Source organism: Poromitra crassiceps, assembly GCF_964638095.1.
Source record: "Poromitra crassiceps genome assembly, chromosome: 9".
Taxonomy (NCBI): Eukaryota; Metazoa; Chordata; class Actinopteri; order Beryciformes; family Melamphaidae; genus Poromitra; species Poromitra crassiceps.
Window position 1 is genome coordinate 37,671,684 of NC_139630.1, and position 17,467 is coordinate 37,689,150.

Here is a 17,467-nt window from a genome sequence, read left to right on the forward strand (position 1 = left end):
AGAAATGACCCTGCCTGGATATAAGTTTGACTAATCACCCCAACAACTGCTTTATATGGACAATTAAAGTCCACATATACACTCATTGTACAGTAACTCTTTCGTTGCCATAGAATGTAGAATGTAGAACCTAGAGATAAGCGCATCAAGTATTTGATGGAAATGGATCACATTGTTGCCCATTCCAGATCTGCCCTCTATCCCATCCGCCACATGCATCCCGGCCTGTGCGTGCGTCCTCTCACCTCATCCCACTTGGACTGGTTAGCTCCCTGTGATGTCATACTTGTACCTGCAGCGCTTCATCGTGCAGAAACCTCTGGCCTTGTCCTCCTTACTCCTTTCCCTCGGTAGACTATTGTCCCGTTCCTGTGACAGTCGCTTTGGACTCGGTGTTGCCTCAAATCCCAGCAGGATTCACTGGGAACACCCAGTTATATGATATGACCTCCTTTGCCATGTTCCTTTGACAATTTCTAAATAAAAGCTACAATGTAAAAAAAAAGAAGATTTGGGTAGGTGTGGCAGACAGTCCAGGGAGTGACCTACTTAATAGTAGGGGTGTCACGATACACTCAGTTCACGATACGATATGTATCACGATACTGGGTTCACGATAACGATACGATTTTAACAATATTTTTTTAAACTTGAATACTGACAATATATGACTGGAAAAGTAGTATTTTATTTGAAATGCACAAATACAAAACATGCTGTTGTGGGAAATTGTTATTACAATAACAACTAGAAAAAACATGAGATTGGAGATAAGGCTTATCTTGAAATAGAATGAGTTACACCGTCACTTAGATTTACTAAAAGGTTTCTCAGCAGTATAAATTCTCATTATGCATCTTCAGTTTTTCTTCAAACTCAAACAGACTTTTCTTAGTCTATTTTTTATGCATCTTCAGTTTTTCCTGTCAAGTAAACAGTTTTGCCAGAAACTCAATTGAATGGTTTCTCTCCTGTATAACTTCTCATGTGTCTCTTCAGAGACTTGTTCAACTGAACTACTTTCCACACATTGAACTTCAACAAAGACGTTTCTTAGTCTATTTAAAAAAAAAAAAAAAAAAAAAAAATTGCGATATGAGATTTCATCTCAACGATACATATCGTGACGTTTTACTATCGCGAAATTTCGTGGGACGATATATTGTGACACCCCTACTTAATAGAGACATTTTATTAAATATATTGCCCTGTGTCACTTCATTTCCTGCTGCTAGGAGCATTTCTGCCTACCTGCATTGCCTTTAACACAGCAGTGTGGGTTAGTGGATTCCATCATACAAATACAAGGACTGCGATCAGACATTGATTTAATGGTAGTTTTTGCGGTTATGGGCAACTTCTACTCCTTTCCACCCACCTGTCCTCCTCAGCCGGCCTCCAGACTTGCCTCCCATCCCCCCCCCCCCACCCCCCCGTCGCTCCCCCATCCTCTTGGCCCACATGCCTGGCCGCTGGCCCCTCCATCGTGCCCCATTTTGTCCCATTTCTCGCCTTCCTCCACCCCGCCCTCCTTGCCTCGCCCCTCCCAGCCCAGCATGTTGTCTGTGGGCCGGGCGCTGAGTCTTCACTTTCCTCTGCAGTGGCAGGCGGTCTCGCCGTCGGAGAAGACCCCCGATCTGAAAAGGGCTTTAAGGACCCTGCTTAGTAAGATGAAGGTAATGTCAAAAAAAAAAAACAGCTGCAATGACTTTTGCACTGAACACACCACTGTGAGCACCGTGTCCCCTTGAATATGCGTGCACAGTACTAGAACACAGTACAGTATATATATCATGGGCATATACACCAGCAAACACCTGTAGTGGCATGAGCTGCGTTCAAAACACACAATCACGGTGTTGCGAGTGTCCGCCCCAGCGTCCCAACGCCCCCTCGCTGCACCATTTCAACCCCGGTCATATCGGCAGCACCTGATGGCTTCTCACAAGTCCGCCTGTCACCGGTTCTGGAGCACCAGGTGCCTCTTCACCGGTTCTGGAGCACCAGGTGCCTCTTCACTCGGCCTTGTACCTTTGCTGTGTGTTCTGCTGTTGGAATGGTGCAATGTTGCTGCTCAGCCATTTCCCCTTCTTAAACCCACCGCTGCCCCACCCAGCCAATCACTGAGCATGTCTGCTTCTGTGCCGCTCGCTGGCGGCCTGCCCATGTTTCTAACCATGAGCTGTCCAGTTCAGAGCACATCTAGGCCATAAGATATGGAGAAAGCCATATATATATATAATGGGTACTACACTGTGATCTGTGCACAGGATCCTCCCCAGGACGTCGCCATGCGGCAATATGGGATAATACTCCTGACAAATTGATGGATTATAGATTGGAGTGACTGCAAATTTGTAAGCACGATGGTACAGCAACCAGTGTTTTGTTTTGGGGAGAATCCTGGTGCGCATCTCTTGCTCAAATAACTGTTCAATAACTGATTTGTCAATATGGGCGGAGACTAAAGGCCATGATACATAGGCAAACTGTTAAAGCAATGTAGCTGGGCAATATTCATCCCAATATGCCTTAGGGATCATAATCAATCTAGATCATATAGAGAGCACTGCCCGTCTACATTGACTGGTGAAACGCTGTTGTATCCTGGCTTTGACATGTGCTGTGAGAGCAAGTAGATCCATCCAGCCTACATGACGAGTGTCAAGTGTGAACATGTGACTTTCATAGCTCCCTGCTTTTACTACAGCCACTTAACAGAAGAGCCCAGACGGTAGGATGGCAGTAGAAGTCTGAGTCTGTGAGAAACATGCATGTTTTTACTGAGGCTTTGGGACGGCTCCATTCCAGTAGAACTGTAATAAAAAGACTACGTATTCTAAATGGATTTTAAAGGGACACTTTGATTATGCTGAATTTCAGTTGTTATTAAATGTTAGGCACTTGTCACATTGTGGCAAGAAAACTTGCTTGCTATCATAGTTAAACCATTGGGAATGACTAACTAGACATTGCTGTCAATGAAGATCGGTGAAGAATGCCAACAAGCTATTTTAGAATAGCCAACTGAAGTTATATCAAGATGTTCCTTTGAAGGGGGATATGCTCATAAACCCAGTTTAATTCTGTCCACATGGATGTCTCTATGCTGTAAGAGTCAATAAATAAATAAAATCAAAAACAGAATTAACTACAGATTTACAGTGACTCATATCAGTCACTTATATCTCAGGCCAAATGTGTTCAGGCTAATGGAGTGTAGATTGGTTACAAACAGGAGATGATTACTGCACATCAAACCAACCTATTACAGTATCGCTGAACTGGAAAATGATACATTATGTAGCACATGAGATAATTACCCCACGCACACACACACACACACACACACACACACACACACACACACACACACAACTGAGGACATTATCATTGAACTGGAAAGAGAAGCATACATGACATACACAGACGGCATCCACAGAGGTCCAGGATAATCATGTATTTGGGCTAAATTCTCTTTATGTACACCAGTCAATTTGTTCAAATGGGGAGGGTCGGTACCGAAAGAATTGTTTTCCGTCAAATTTCCCCCCAAAATAAGGGGGATGCAAGATGTGTTTGCAGCCCCATGGCATCCTCATCCCCCCCACACACACACACCTACCTACATGTTTGTTTTTGCTTCAGCTGATCACTTCTGGTCAATTGAGCTGTTCATTCACCAATCATGTGGAATGACAAATAAATGGAATGGGAGAAAACACACTCTCACTCTCTCACACACACACACACACACACACACACACACACACACACACACACACACACACACACACACACACACATGTTTAGCCAAGTGTACAGCAGTGAGCTCCTTGGGGACTGTTACAGCCCAGCTGAGAGTTGCTAGTTAGCGTTCAGTCGGCACAAACAGGGGAAATGATTTAGGAATTGTAAAAATGTACTCGGTTAATTTATACCAGTGTTACCGCGGTTAAAATCGTTTTCTCCAGTTTCCTGCAATCTGAACTAACAACTTTCAAAGGGAACATCGTCTAATTAGTATTTCTATTCCCTCTCCATTCTTTTTCCTATCTGTCCATACCTCACTTCTCTCTCTCTCTCTCTCTTTTCATCTCTCTCCTCTCCTCCAGGACTCGGACTCCCCCCGTCACTCCACGGCTTCCAACAGCTCCACCTTCAGCAGCCCTCCCAGTCCGGCCTCCCCCCACAAGACCAAGTCCCTCTCACTGGAGAGCACAGACCGCATGGGCTGGGACACATGAGCCCCGCCAGCCCCCCCCCCCCCCCTCGCCTGCCAATCGACTGACAGACAGCACAGGACTCCAATCCTTATCCTCCACTGCGGCCTTCGGGCCCGCCTCCACTCCCCAGGGCCCGGCCTCTCGTATCTTATCTCAATATTTCCCCTCACTGCCCAGAGAACTGCACCCGCTGTCCACTGGTCCCTCCTGATACGCGTCTGTCCCACTTTGTCCACTTTACACCCCACCCACCCCCACCGATTTGTCCCGGTTGGCCCCGCCCGCTACACTTCCACGACGGGGCAGAAATGTCCTCATTGACACGGGGAAAAGGTCTGTCATCTCTTTGAATAAGGGGGGAGTTCAATCTGGGGGGAGAAGCTGTCATGTCGTTATTAATTGTTTGTGTGTGTTTGGGGTTGTGTGAGGGTGCGAGTGTGTGTGTGCACGCGTTTGTATGTTTGAAAGAGGTTGAGTGCGCTTGCAAGTGTGTGTGTGTTTATTAGGAAAGGGCAAATGATATAGGAATGAATACTTCTCATCCCCCCCCCCCACGCCCCTTCGATCGGCTCTTTGGCTAGAAACCCCGTTAACGGAAGCGCAGCCGAGTCCTCCGGTGACCCGCCTCGCTCAGAGACACTCGAAAACCTCAAGATGCAACAAAAAGGAAGAGGATTATTATTGAGAGAAAATGATTTGTACTTGTACATAGGACCCTTTGGGTTTTAGGGGACAATATTTTAATTTATTTATCAATCTTTAGACGAGGAAAGGGAAGCAAACGAGCGGCTCTTTAATCCCATGGCTCCGTTGCTTCTCTTTGGGTGTTAGTTGGCAACAGAACCCGGGAAAATTGAAAACGTAAACAAAAAAAGGAGAAAGGAAAGCAATGATATATATATATTTTTCATTTTGCTCATGAAAGTGATACTAAGTGCAGTGACTTTATATAATTTTTTTTTCCGTTCCGCCATCAGCAAAAAGCTATAAGCAGCATTACTAAGCAACGTGGCGGGGCGTAGCTGACCCCGCCGGCTCGTACAAGCTGACAGAACCTTCTACCCGATGACATCATCATCACAGCACGCCCTCTGTGCTGCTCTCTCCTCATCGGCCCAGTGTGAGTGACGACATCCAGCGGTCCGGGACCATTCCTCCATGTAGCGTGTAGACCTTCCATTGAACACTTTGCTCTACACCAAACCGACCAATTTGCAAACGTCGATTCCCATCACAATAATGTACATAGGTTCAAAGTAGAGAGTAATATATGATAAGGAAAATACTATAGAGAAATACACGGGAAGAAAAAAACATCCTCGTTTTCTTTCAAGTTGTTTTTTTCCTTTTTTGTTTTGAGAGTGATTTGGGGTTGTGTTCACACGAAAGCCATTTTAAACCACTTTCCAGTTTTCCTTTTTACCGATTGCTTTTAGATTTGTCGTTTTGTTTTCTATTGTATGTATGACACGCATTGAGTGTTGTTGTTTTTTATTTTTTTCCCCCACTTGGTTTGCGTTTGAGTGAAGAAACTCGTATATAAGGATCAACACTACTGCCCGTACTGTAGAGTGAATAGTCCTATCACAAAGACCATGTCTCACACACACACACACACATGTTATACACACTGAGGTGGTGTTTTTTATGCAGCAAATGCCTTGCCCTCCCGCTTCTAACTGTCAGAGGTGAGAGCACAGTTTCCGATGTGTTGATCACTGTCGACCTTTGACCTTTATGTGTGTATTTCCAAATTCCCTGTGGTGCAAACAGCCAGCTGACCAGTCAGTCCTTCCACTCGCAGAGGAGAAGCTGCTTGTAACCAAAAAAGACACTTTGCCCATCTTCAAACTGTGTTTCTAACGGCCTTGCTTACTCTGAAGAATGTTTTGATGATATGTAAAAAAGAGATGCTACAGTTGTAAGAGCAGTTGACAAAAACACAAGAAAAAATACCCTAAAAATGAGAATGTAAAAAAAAATGATACGGTGATTCTGCGAGAAGCCTCTGCCCTGGGTCGACTGTTCGGGCGTCAACGGTCTTCCGATGAAATGACCTCAGTGCACCGTTGACTGTAATTTAACCCTTCTGGGTCTCTCAAAAACCAGTGCACCGCCCCACCCTCCAACACCCGCTTTCCATTTCCCCCGGGGTGGAAACGCTTGTGAAATGGTATTTTAAAAATCACATCACACAAACCTGGCAGGCATGTGACAGGCAAACCTGTTACCTATACTATCTTTTGGCTTATCTTTTTCTTTCAGCTTACAAATGGATCCATAGCATTTTACTTGAAGAGTTGCTCTTAAGACATTATAAGGTATAAGCACATGAGCACATTATAATCATAATCTGAACATGGTGTACTATGTAATAAAACAGTGTGCAGGAGATTGGAGTTTAATACTCTTTCAAACTAGAACCATCATGTATTACAATTCTGTTATAGTGTGGCACTGCATTGTAATGTCAGTAATTTTCCAGTGTTTAAGAATAGCGAACATCAATATAAATGGGCTTACGCTACACCTCGAGTAAAGTGTTAACAGAGGAACTTAGTGCTTTATAAAGTGGTTTTTGAGAAACCCGGGCTCTAGTGAACAGGTGATAATTACATATGTCGCTATTTGTTTTCACTCGGCAGAACATGTGGATGAGGATCATTGTTGGTGTAGAGCTGTGCCCCTGCCCCCTCCCCCAGTATATTAAGGTTAGAGAATTATCTAAACGTTTAGAATGGGAAACAAAACAAAAAGCGTTCATTCCTGCCTAGGTTTAATTCCCCTGTTGAAGTGCAACAAAGTCGCTCCAACAACCCATTCCAAGTGTTTTTAGAATTCCATTTTATATCAAAAGTTTTTTTGGGGGGAGAGGGGGGCGCAAGAGTGCAACTAAGCTGGTTTTATTCCATAACAATCACCTCTTTGAAACTTTTTTTAGGCTAGCGAGTCTACTTATTTTCCTGCTGGACTTTATCTGTAGAATGTATTAGCTGGGGGATCGACGAGGAAAAAGCTATCTTAGCCAAGTGTTTTATATTGTACAGAAAAAGCCCTGAAATCCCACTTTTAAAAATAGAGATGGAAAAGACACTCAGGAACTGTCGGAACCAATGAATATTTTCATCTGAATGAAAATGAGCGTGTTCGGACTCGGGGAGAGATGGACGGATGGATAGATGTAAGCAGGGTGCAAACAGCAGGGGGCACCGTCGGGGTGAAAGGTGAGCGCTGGTTTGACGGTAGCTTCAGGCTGACGTACCACAGTGGGAAAACCATTCAAGAGGAAGAAATGTTAACAAAAAAAATTATCAAACGCCTTTGCATTTCAGTGAGGTCTTATCTACAGTACCTTCTATATTATTTTGCTCTTTCATATCATATTACACTTGTTTTTTTTCTAGGATTGCTTTGTAATAATTTGTACAGTTTTGCATGTTATAGATGTAATCATTTTTGTTTTTTTGGTTTGTTTTACTTGGACTTGCTCCCTTTTTTTTTGAACGGTTTGGGCGTTTTACTGAGGATAACCCACTACAGGTGATGTAGATTCTTTTTTGCACAAAAAAATATTTAAGGTGTAAGGTCAAAACAAAAAATAATGTATGGAACTGGCTGCCACGCTTATGTGGAGAACTCATATTAACCTGACTCCGATGTATTTCAATAAAGCGGAGGGCTGTTACAAATAAAAACCCAGTGTGCTGCTGTGTCATCATTGATACTCTTGTGTCTCTGGCCGTACTTTCAAAAAACTTTTATTAGAAATTTCACAAATGAAGCTGCAAAAGTTCAACATTTGTTTTTACATATGCACACATTTTGCCACTAACAAACATTTTCATATTTGGTGTCTTCATTGCACTTCAGATGGATGCCACCAACTATGATGTGATGCAACAGTTACACAGTGCAATGTTACCGTGGGCCAACCAATGTAGTTGTATCAGCTAGAATATTTGCAAAAGTCACTCCCTATGGATCAGGAAAAGTGTCCATTTGCTCCAAAGAGTTTCCCCTTTTTCTTTTTGTAGCCTCAGACTATAAGTCAGCTGCTCCATTTGATGTAACTGATTTACAATATTTATAAACATATCCACCGGGGGGTAATGTTTCTGGAGCCAACATTTTGTGATGGCTTTCTTTCTAGCTAGGTTGAACTTTTTTTTAACCAAATTCTGTTTTTTTTATCTCTCTATCACTCTGCCTATGTCTCTCACCCACAGGAAACCCAGGGTAAAAAAGTGAAATCTCTGTAAAACATCATAAATGTGATGTGTGTTTGTGTGTGCGGGGGGGGGGGGGGGCTCTGAACTGTGCAGTTTATCAGAACCAGTTCAGAAAGTCCCTGAAAACCTGTAATGGTAGAAAAGAATATTGAATTTTTAACATGCATAAGGCTATTCCAGCTCCAAGGACAGTGCAGATAATCATATATATATTTTTTTTTATAATAACACTAAATAAGGAATTAAGTTAAATTATATTTACACTAAAGTCAGGTGCTTTCATCACATTCTTTTATGTTATTTTCCTTTAACTTGTGCTTTTTTGTCTTCCATCCATAATTTATTTGTATTTGAATAAAAGTTCAAATAGGCATAACAATCTTCTTTTAGTTTTCGGCCAAAATCCCGCTGCAAAAAGTTTGACCTGTCTGGTTTTTAAAATGTTAGATTTCAGCTGTCAACATAAAGCTGGTGTGTGTGTGTGTGGGGGGGGGGGGATTTCCAGTAGACTATTGTGACACCTTGCCCTAAAGCCTAAAGAGTAAATGTGGAGTGACACCAGAGGTTTAGCACAGGTTTGAGCAACCACCACCACCACCACCACCACAGCCGACCGTCCTGATTGTACCTAAAGGAAGCCTCACTTTCATGTGATCGAGAGACATAGAGAGACAGTGAGAGAGAGCGAGACTAAGAGAGTTCGGTCTGGTTTTTAAAATGTTACATTTCAGCTGTCAATCAACATAAAGCTGGTGTGTGTGGGGGGGGATTTCCAGTAGACTATTGTGACTAATTAATTTGAGCATATTAAAGTGGGGGCGCTAGGCATAAACAGCTGGTGACGTAAAAGATAAGGGGCAGTGCTGTAATTATGTCTCCTCCATCGGGAATCAAACCAATAATCCACCTCTCAGGTAGCGTCACAGACACAGGGACTCAACCTGCTGAGCTATGAGCTGTTTGGAGTTTATTTTCTGAATTCTACACACAGTATAAAATAATATATGGAATAATGTATGGCACTGGCTGCCACGCTTATGTGGAGAAGTCATATTAACCTGACTCCGATGTATTTCAATAAAGCGGAGGGCTGTTACAAATAAAAACCCAGTGTGCTGCTGTGTCATCATTGATACTCTTGTGTCTCTGGCCTGTCTGGTTTTTAAAATGTTACATTTCAGCTGTCAATCAACATAAAGCTGGTGTGTGTGTGTGTCGGGGGGGATTTCCAGTAGACTATTGTGACACCTTGCCCTAAAGCCTAAAGAGTAAATGTGGAGTGACACCAGAGGTTTACCACAGGTTTAAGCAACCACCACCCAAGCTGACCGTCCTGATTGTACCTGAAGGAAGCCTCGCTTTCATGTGATCGAGAGACATAGAGAGACAGTGAGAGAGAGCGAGACTAAGAGAGTTTGGCCAAAATCCCGCTGCAAAAAGTTTGACCTGTCTGGTTTTTAAAATGTTACATTTCAGCTGTCAATCAACATAAAGCTGGTGTGTGTGTGTGTGGGGGGGGGGGGATTTCCAGTAGACTATTGTGACACCTTGCCCTAAAGCCTAAAGAGTAAATGTGGAGTGACACCAGAGGTTTACCACAGGTTTAAGCAACCACCACCCAAGCTGACCGTCCTGATTGTACCTGAAGGAAGCCTCGCTTTCATGTGATCGAGAGACATAGAGAGACAGTGAGAGAGAGCGAGACTAAGAGAGTTTGGCCAAAATCCCGCTGCAAAAAGTTTGACCTGTCTGGTTTTTAAAATGTTACATTTCAGCTGTTAATCAACATAAAGCTGTGTGTGTGTGTGTGTGTGTGTGTGTGTGTGTGTGGGGGGGGGGGGGGGTTCCAGTAGACTATTGTGACACCTTGCCCTAAAGTCTAAAGAGTAAATGTGGAGTGACACCAGAGGTTTAGCACAGGTTTAAGCAACCACCACCACCGCCACCCAAGCTGACCGTCCTGATTGTACCTGAAGGAAGCCTTGCTTTCATGTGATCGAGAGACATAGAGAGACAGTGAGAGAGAGCGAGACTAAGAGAGTTTGGCCAAAATCCCGCTGCAAAAAGTTTGACCTGTCTGGTTTTTAAAATGTTACATTTCAGCTGTTAATCAACATAAAGCTGGTGTGTGTGTGTGTGGGGGGGGGTTCCAGTAGACTATTGTGACACCTTGCCCTAAAGTCTAAAGAGTAAATGTGGAGTGACACCAGAGGTTTAGCACAGGTTTAAGCAACCACCACCACCGCCACCCAAGCTGACCGTCCTGATTGTACCTGAAGGAAGCCTCACTTTCATGTGATCGAGAGACATAGAGAGACAGTGAGAGAGAGCGAGACTAAGAGAGTTCGGCCAAAATCTCGCTGCAAAAGGTTTGACCTGTCTGGTTTTTAAAATGTTACATTTCAGCTGTCAATCAACATAAAGCTGGTGTGTGTGTGTGGGGGGGGGGATTTCCAGTAGACTATTGTGACACCTTGCCCTAAAGTCTAAAGAGTAAATGTGGAGTGACACCAGAGGTTTAGCACAGGTTTAAGCAACCACCACCACCGCCATCCAAGCTGACCGTCCTGATTGTACCTGAAGGAAGCCTCACTTTCATGTGATCGAGAGACATAGAGAGACAGTGAGAGAGAGCGAGACTAAGAGAGTTCGGCCAAAATCCCGCTGCAAAAAGTTTGACCTGTCTGGTTTTTAAAATGTTACATTTCAGCTGTCAATCAACATAAAGCTGGTGTGTGTGTGTGTGGGGGGGGGGATTTCCAGTAGACTATTGTAACTAATTAATTTGAGCATATTAAAGTGGGGGCGCTAGGCATAAACAGCTGGTGACATAAAAGATAAGGGGCAGTGCTGTAATTATGTCTCCTCCATCGGGAATCAAACCAATAATCCACCTCTCAGGTAGCGTCACAGACACAGGAACTTAACCTGCTGAGCTATGAGCTGTTTGGAGTTTATTTTCTGAATTCTACACACAGTATAAAATAATATATGGAATAATGTATGGAACTGGCTGGAGAACTCATATTAACCTGACTCCGATGTATTTCAATAAAGCGGAGGGCTGTTACAAATAAAAACCCAGTGTGCTGCTGTGTCATCATTGATACTCTTGTGTCTCTTTCAAAAAACTTTATTACAAATTTCACAAATGAACCTGCAAAAGTTCAACATTTGTTTTTACATCTATGCACACATTTTGCCACTAGCAGAAACATAGGGCTAACATTTATCTATACAAGGACACACTTTCCAGACGGGACAAACTATTTAAAATTCTACACTGATTTATGGATGAAAAACGCACACTATCTTCTATTGTATTCAAACTGTAAGGCAGGAGTTTGGATTTAGCTCCCCCGCCCCCCCCCCCCCCCCCCCCCCCCCCGCACTTCAGCCCTTTCATTCAAAATTTGCCGACCGACAACAGATTGACTACAAGAAAAAGTATTTTTCCCTCCATCATTACATACATTGTTGCTGCATCCATCTGAAGTGCAATGAAGACACCAAATATGAAAAGTACCTTGACAGTAAAACAGTAGTTTCACAAGACAAGGCTTCTGTAAAGGTCAAAGGTAAAAAAAAAAGTGTTGCCTTTGTGGAGGAGTGTCTGTTAGGAGCCTGTGTGCTTTTAACATTTCTAGACGATCTGACGTGACATCGGCTACATTTTCACTGCTGCTTAAAAAACACTTTGTTTATTGCAAAGCATTTACAACTAGAAAAGTGCACTCGGTGGAGTGCAGATCTCCGCCAGGACCGCGTTTTCCCCCAAGCTGACCCATAGACCATGTGACGAGACATCGCCTGAATGCAATGTGGTAGTGAGTGTTGTCATACTGAGATGCTATTGGAAATCATATATTGGTTATATGATTATATATGTATTATATATTATGTTATATATATATGATTATATATAACACCGCACTCCATCCGATTCCGAGCAGCACACTCCCAAAGTTTCAAGTCAATCGGACGAATGTTTCTCGAGATAAACTGCTAATTATGTTGTATTAGTCTAGAGTCAGTCTAGACCGTCTAGACTCTAGACCTCATTCCCATTTTGAACTTCGATCACACTTGAAGTAGGAAACTCATTGGGAATCTCAGGACAAACATGATTAATAGATATATGAATAGATCTCAGGAATCTGGCTGGATATAGGTTCACATTTTAAGATAATATATTTGGTTCACTATAGCTACCAGAATCTAGCCAAGGTAGCAACTAGTAACAAACTAGCTACTAGCTAGCTAGCTTACCTGCACTTCAAGTACTGTAGTTGTCGCTACTGAGACTGCCAGCTAATTTGACAACTGCTAGTTTACATTTTGTGTGTTAAAGTAGTGGTACTTTAAAGTACCGTAGTGGTACTTATCCCCCCCTCCGCCCCGCGCGGTATTCACAACTTCGGAAGTGGAAATTCTCTGAAAGCTCATGGTTCACGACTTCCCATAACCACGAGCTCACAAGTTCCATTTGAAGGCAGCCTAGAGCAGCATAGAGCTTCAGTGTTTTGCTATAAAGGACAACTCACTGACAGCAGGAACTGAACTTGTGAGCTTCTTGTTACAACAAACAGGCCACTCCTCGACAAAGGCAAACCACTCTTAATGTTAGATGCAACTGGACTATAACAGAGACACCAGTAGCCAACGAGGTGCAAAACAGTGACAATGTAACCGCTAAGTCTTTACAAAATACCCTGCTTCACCTCCTGAGTGCTCAGATGCACAAACTATAAGAAAGGTCTCGTCACATCTAATTAAGAGCAGTGTCCTTCATTCAAATCCTGTTCAGAGTCCTTACATGTGATTTCAGTACAGTACAAGGAAAGACAATCCACAAGTGAATTCTCAATGTTCACATTTTTCTCTTGATAGGCTCAGTAGTGTAGGTCCAGTGTTGGAGCATTGATATCTTCTTCACATATCCGGTATCAAAATGTTATGATCAGGGCCACAAAAGCATTGTAGCATCTTTACTCCAATTTATGTAAACCGGACAAAGATGATCTTGTCCAGTTGAATTGGAATCAGCCCAGTGCTTTGAATTAGATAAAGCTGAGAGGACGTTTTAAGGCGTCGATCCAAACTCAGTAGCATCATTTTAGCAGGATGTAACTCTCACCAAGTCCCAGCTCCCAAACGTACACACGTGTGACGGGTAACTGTAAACAAAATGGCTGCTACTCTACTTCGACTGAGAAGCATTGGCCTGTTTCTGTCTCGCTCATAGCTCCTTTCACATTCGTCAGCTCTCTCGTAAAAAGAGAGAAAAAGTCGTCCTTTCCACTCCAACTTAAACCCATCCAGTCCACCCCGTCACATCTACGTGGAGGCATCCAGGAACAGGAGACTAGCTAGTTCCCTTGAGGACAGAAACACTTTTTGTTTTTGTCCTATGTTCAGGCTGTAGCACTGTCTTCCTCCAGGACCCTGCGAATCCCGTTTCCGGGAACGCCGTGAACAGCCTGGGTGGTGTTGCTAAGGTCTCTGATGCTGCTGTGCCGTGATTGGCTCTCCAGTCGCTGGGTGGAGCCGTGCCGCGATAGGCTGTCCAGGCGATTGGTGCTGCAATGTTTGGACTGTGATTGGTCGTTGAGGCGAGGCATGCTGCCGTAGGGGAGCCGGTCCTCTGCAGCGCGGAAACTGCAGGCGGTGTATCTGTGAATGAGAGGAAGCAGAGAAACAGGTGTCATGGCCGACAGATAAAGATGGAACCATAAGAGAAATTAGTATTTTATCCATTTCAAATTTTTAGTATCGATACTTATCGATACTTTTGACAACCTTACAAGAGGGAATTTTCAGCAGGCTAGAAGCAGGAGGAATGCGTGCAGGCTTCACTCCTTCACAGACGCAGAGCCTACCTGCCGTCACGGGAGCGGTGCAGGCTGCCGTGGTAGCTGCTCATCTTGGAGCGGGCGCTGCGGAGTGAGCCGGCCCGGCTGGTGCTGGCACTGGGCGGCTCGTCCAGCATGGCCAGGTGGGTGGAGGAGGCGTGGGTGGAGGTCCCCTGGGTGGAGGTTCCCCGCGACTTCCTCACGATGGGCGTGTTAGGGTCCCGCAGCAGCAGCTGAGCGAAGTCGGCCGGCTCCTGGAGCACCTTGCGGCTCTCGTGGACCATCCCGCTGGAGGAATTGGAGGAGGTGGAGGAGGGGAGTGGAGGCAGGGAGGGCAGGGAGAGGCGCAGCAGGGTGGGCAGGGACAGGGGGAAGGTGGTGGGGTAGCGGTGGGGGTGGAACAGGAGCAGGGAGGAGCGTGTGGAGGTGGCGGTGGGAGACGGGGTTAATGCTCTGAGTTTGGAGGGGAGGGGAGTGAGTGCAGAGAAGGGCCTGTGTTCACCAAGAAGACACGCAGAGCCTCGGCTACGGCTACACCTGTGGCTTCAACGTCAAGACCGAGATCTGACTCCAAAGATCACACTTCAACGCTGTATGTCCAGCCTTGGCCTGAAAATGTGTTTCCTGTTGTATATACAGTATTTAAATCTGCATGAGCGTTCCTTCCTGCTCACCGTTTCATTGAGTTGCATTTGTTTTCAGATTGTCATTGAATTGTGTCCACACTGTGTAGAATTTCAACCACATTGCGGATCTGACCAATTCTATTTCTGGTTTTGAAGATCTGATAGCAACATGAGCAAAATCCTTTTTTGTGTGTGTGCGTCCAGATCCATCACTTAACGGGTCCCGCCATGATTACGTTTGAATTGAAACCACAAGTGTAACCGTAGCCATCGATACTCAGCCTCATGACTGATGTCTAAGGACTGAAGTCAAACAAAATGGGAGACATGAGAAACATTCAGTCAAATAGCATTTACAAAGCATTTGTTTGTGCTGTTTGTTTTAATCTGCTTGGAGTACCAGATGGCAGGGGTTGGCTTCATCAGGACCATTCATATGTCAGTTCAGTTGTCAGTCAGAAAGGTAGACTAAAGTAGTGTACAGTGTATATAACTCTGTCCGTTTTCTGTAACTGTGTAGCGATTGTTCTGTTATGTGACAAACCTCATCCATCTTGTTGCACCAAGCAAGTTAAAACAAGCAATTATTCACAACAGTATGTAACACAATACAGTATTATATATTAGATTAAGTTAGTAGGATTCAAAATCCACTGGCCTTTATATCTAATTATCATTACAAAGAGATGACATACTTTGCATATTCCTTGCAAAAGATTATAATAATACAAAACAATCAAAGAAAACTCAAAGACTGGGATGAAACGTATGTAAACCTACATACTAAAAGTTTTAAAGATTCAGTTGTGCAGTGAGCTGCAAAAATATTTAAAATAATTTATTTCAAAAACACTTTCTATAAACTGCCTGATGGATGAAGAAGGCGATCGCACATTAGCTGTCGGTGTGATCGATGAAAACAACAGAGTAAATGTCGGGTGCTGGATGTATAAAGTACATACTCTTTGCGGCGCTTGCCGTGGAAGAAGCTGGCCCATTCGAAGCAGGTCTTCTTGCTGCCGACCCAGAAGACCGAGGGGATTCCCACAATCAGCATCATCAGGTACTTGATCAGGAACAAGGCCAGGTCTGGACGGCTGGTCCGCTCCACCTACACAAAACACACGTGAGTGAGTGAGTGAGTGAGTGAGTGAGTGAGTGAGTGAGTGAGTGAGTGAGTGAGGGAGGGAGTGTCGAAGAGGGAGAGAGAGAACAGAGATTGTATGTGTGTTTCTGTTTGGTGGGGGACGTTGCAGGTAGAGTGGTTGAGAAAGAGACAACCTATAGTCTAATTTCACCTAAACACCACCTGAAAAGTTGTATATTTAAAGCCACATGAGACTGATTTTTACGATTTTTATATAAATACACCCTTCTTGTCAGCATAAAATCACAAACCGAGAAGAAACTTCCATTCCCACTAACTGACATTAAAGGATGGGTTTTCCGTGGGGAATATGAATATATATTAAATCTCACGCCCCTAAGGTTTTCGAATCCGTTGAAATTTTTGAAATTGGTGGTTTACTCACAGAGATATCAACCGAAATCCACTCTGTGTGTGTGTGTGTGGGGGGGGGGGAGGTGCGGGTGCGGGGACTCGAAATACTACATTTCCCACAATGCACTGGGCTCGCGTGGCCTTCGTTTTCATGCCCACCCCTCAGGCATTTGGCTGATATCAAACTCCAGTAGGTGGCGGTAATGCACATATATGTTTGCCAACCGCCATAAAACTCAAAGAAGAAGAAGAAGAAGAAGGCTTCGACAATAAAAGATACAAAGAAGAAGAAATAAATCGAAAATAAAATTGCCTCCAAATTGCACCAAATGTAAACGGTAGTATATATGTCGGGAGATGTCTTCATAAAAAAAAATTCATGCATTTTAAGGCATTTTCGTAGGAGTTACGCGCATCTGATGTTGTAACTATTTTCTGTAAAAATGTGTAAAAACGGGTACATTGCTCAGCGTTGATTTCGTTACTTCAACCCACCTACTACTAGATGTAAAATTTGACGATCTTTCCAATGCCGCCAGTCCCGTGTCTATTAGTGCTTCCGTTCCCGAGATATGGTCTCTTTGCAAGGAACTATGGGAAGCTAATATTAGCTACAGCAGGCTAGGCGGTTGAAAAAGATGGCTGCCTTTTTGTTTTTGTCAAGGCCTCTGAAGGGGCGTGGAGGACCTCTAGAGGCGGGACCATGGCCAACAACAGTTGTAGTTCATAGGTGCACGACTTCCGCAAGGCGGGGGGTGTCGCTCTGATGCGTTTTGCGTCAGAGCGACATGGAAATAATGTGATAGATGCTTGATAGGCATGGCAGTGAATATCCAATTTCAAAAATTTAAACGGATTCGAAAACCTTAGGGGCGTGAGATTTAATATATATTCATATTCCCCACGGAAAACCCATCCTTTAAGGTGACCAGATCCTAGCAAAACAAAATGTGGGACAAAGAGTGTTTGTTAAAAGTTTGTTATTTTTTAGATACTGCTGCATTATTGCATAATTGCCACAGATATTGTTGGT

At 43.9% G+C, this 17,467-nt stretch overlaps 2 protein-coding genes across 3 annotated transcripts in view; one reads left to right on the forward strand and one right to left on the reverse strand.

Annotated features, from left to right (window-relative positions):
• Positions 1 to 7,918, forward strand: part of cdc42bpab (CDC42 binding protein kinase alpha (DMPK-like) b) — a gene marked incomplete at its 5' end in the record, with an annotated part of 116,929 nt that extends 109,011 nt beyond the window's left edge. The window contains one exon of the mRNA XM_083643465.1: positions 4,116 to 7,918. Within this exon, the coding sequence (XP_083499591.1) occupies positions 4,116 to 4,247 (132 nt within the window). The 3' untranslated portion in view covers positions 4,248 to 7,918. The remainder of the gene's footprint in view (positions 1 to 4,115) is intronic.
• Positions 7,919 to 13,869: 5,951 nt separating this feature from the next.
• The window catches only part of fzd3a (frizzled class receptor 3a), a gene marked incomplete at both ends in the record, with an annotated part of 32,073 nt that continues 28,475 nt past the window's right edge, over positions 13,870 to 17,467 (reverse strand). Inside the window, 3 exons of one of the 2 annotated variants that reach the window (XM_083643546.1) lie at positions 13,870 to 14,128; positions 14,335 to 14,595; positions 15,896 to 16,044. In XM_083643546.1, coding sequence (XP_083499672.1) covers positions 13,870 to 14,128; positions 14,335 to 14,595; positions 15,896 to 16,044 — 669 coding nt within the window. Of the gene's footprint in view, positions 14,129 to 14,334; positions 14,761 to 15,895; positions 16,045 to 17,467 lie in introns of both variants that reach the window. The other variant, XM_083643545.1, reaches the window with a different exon arrangement.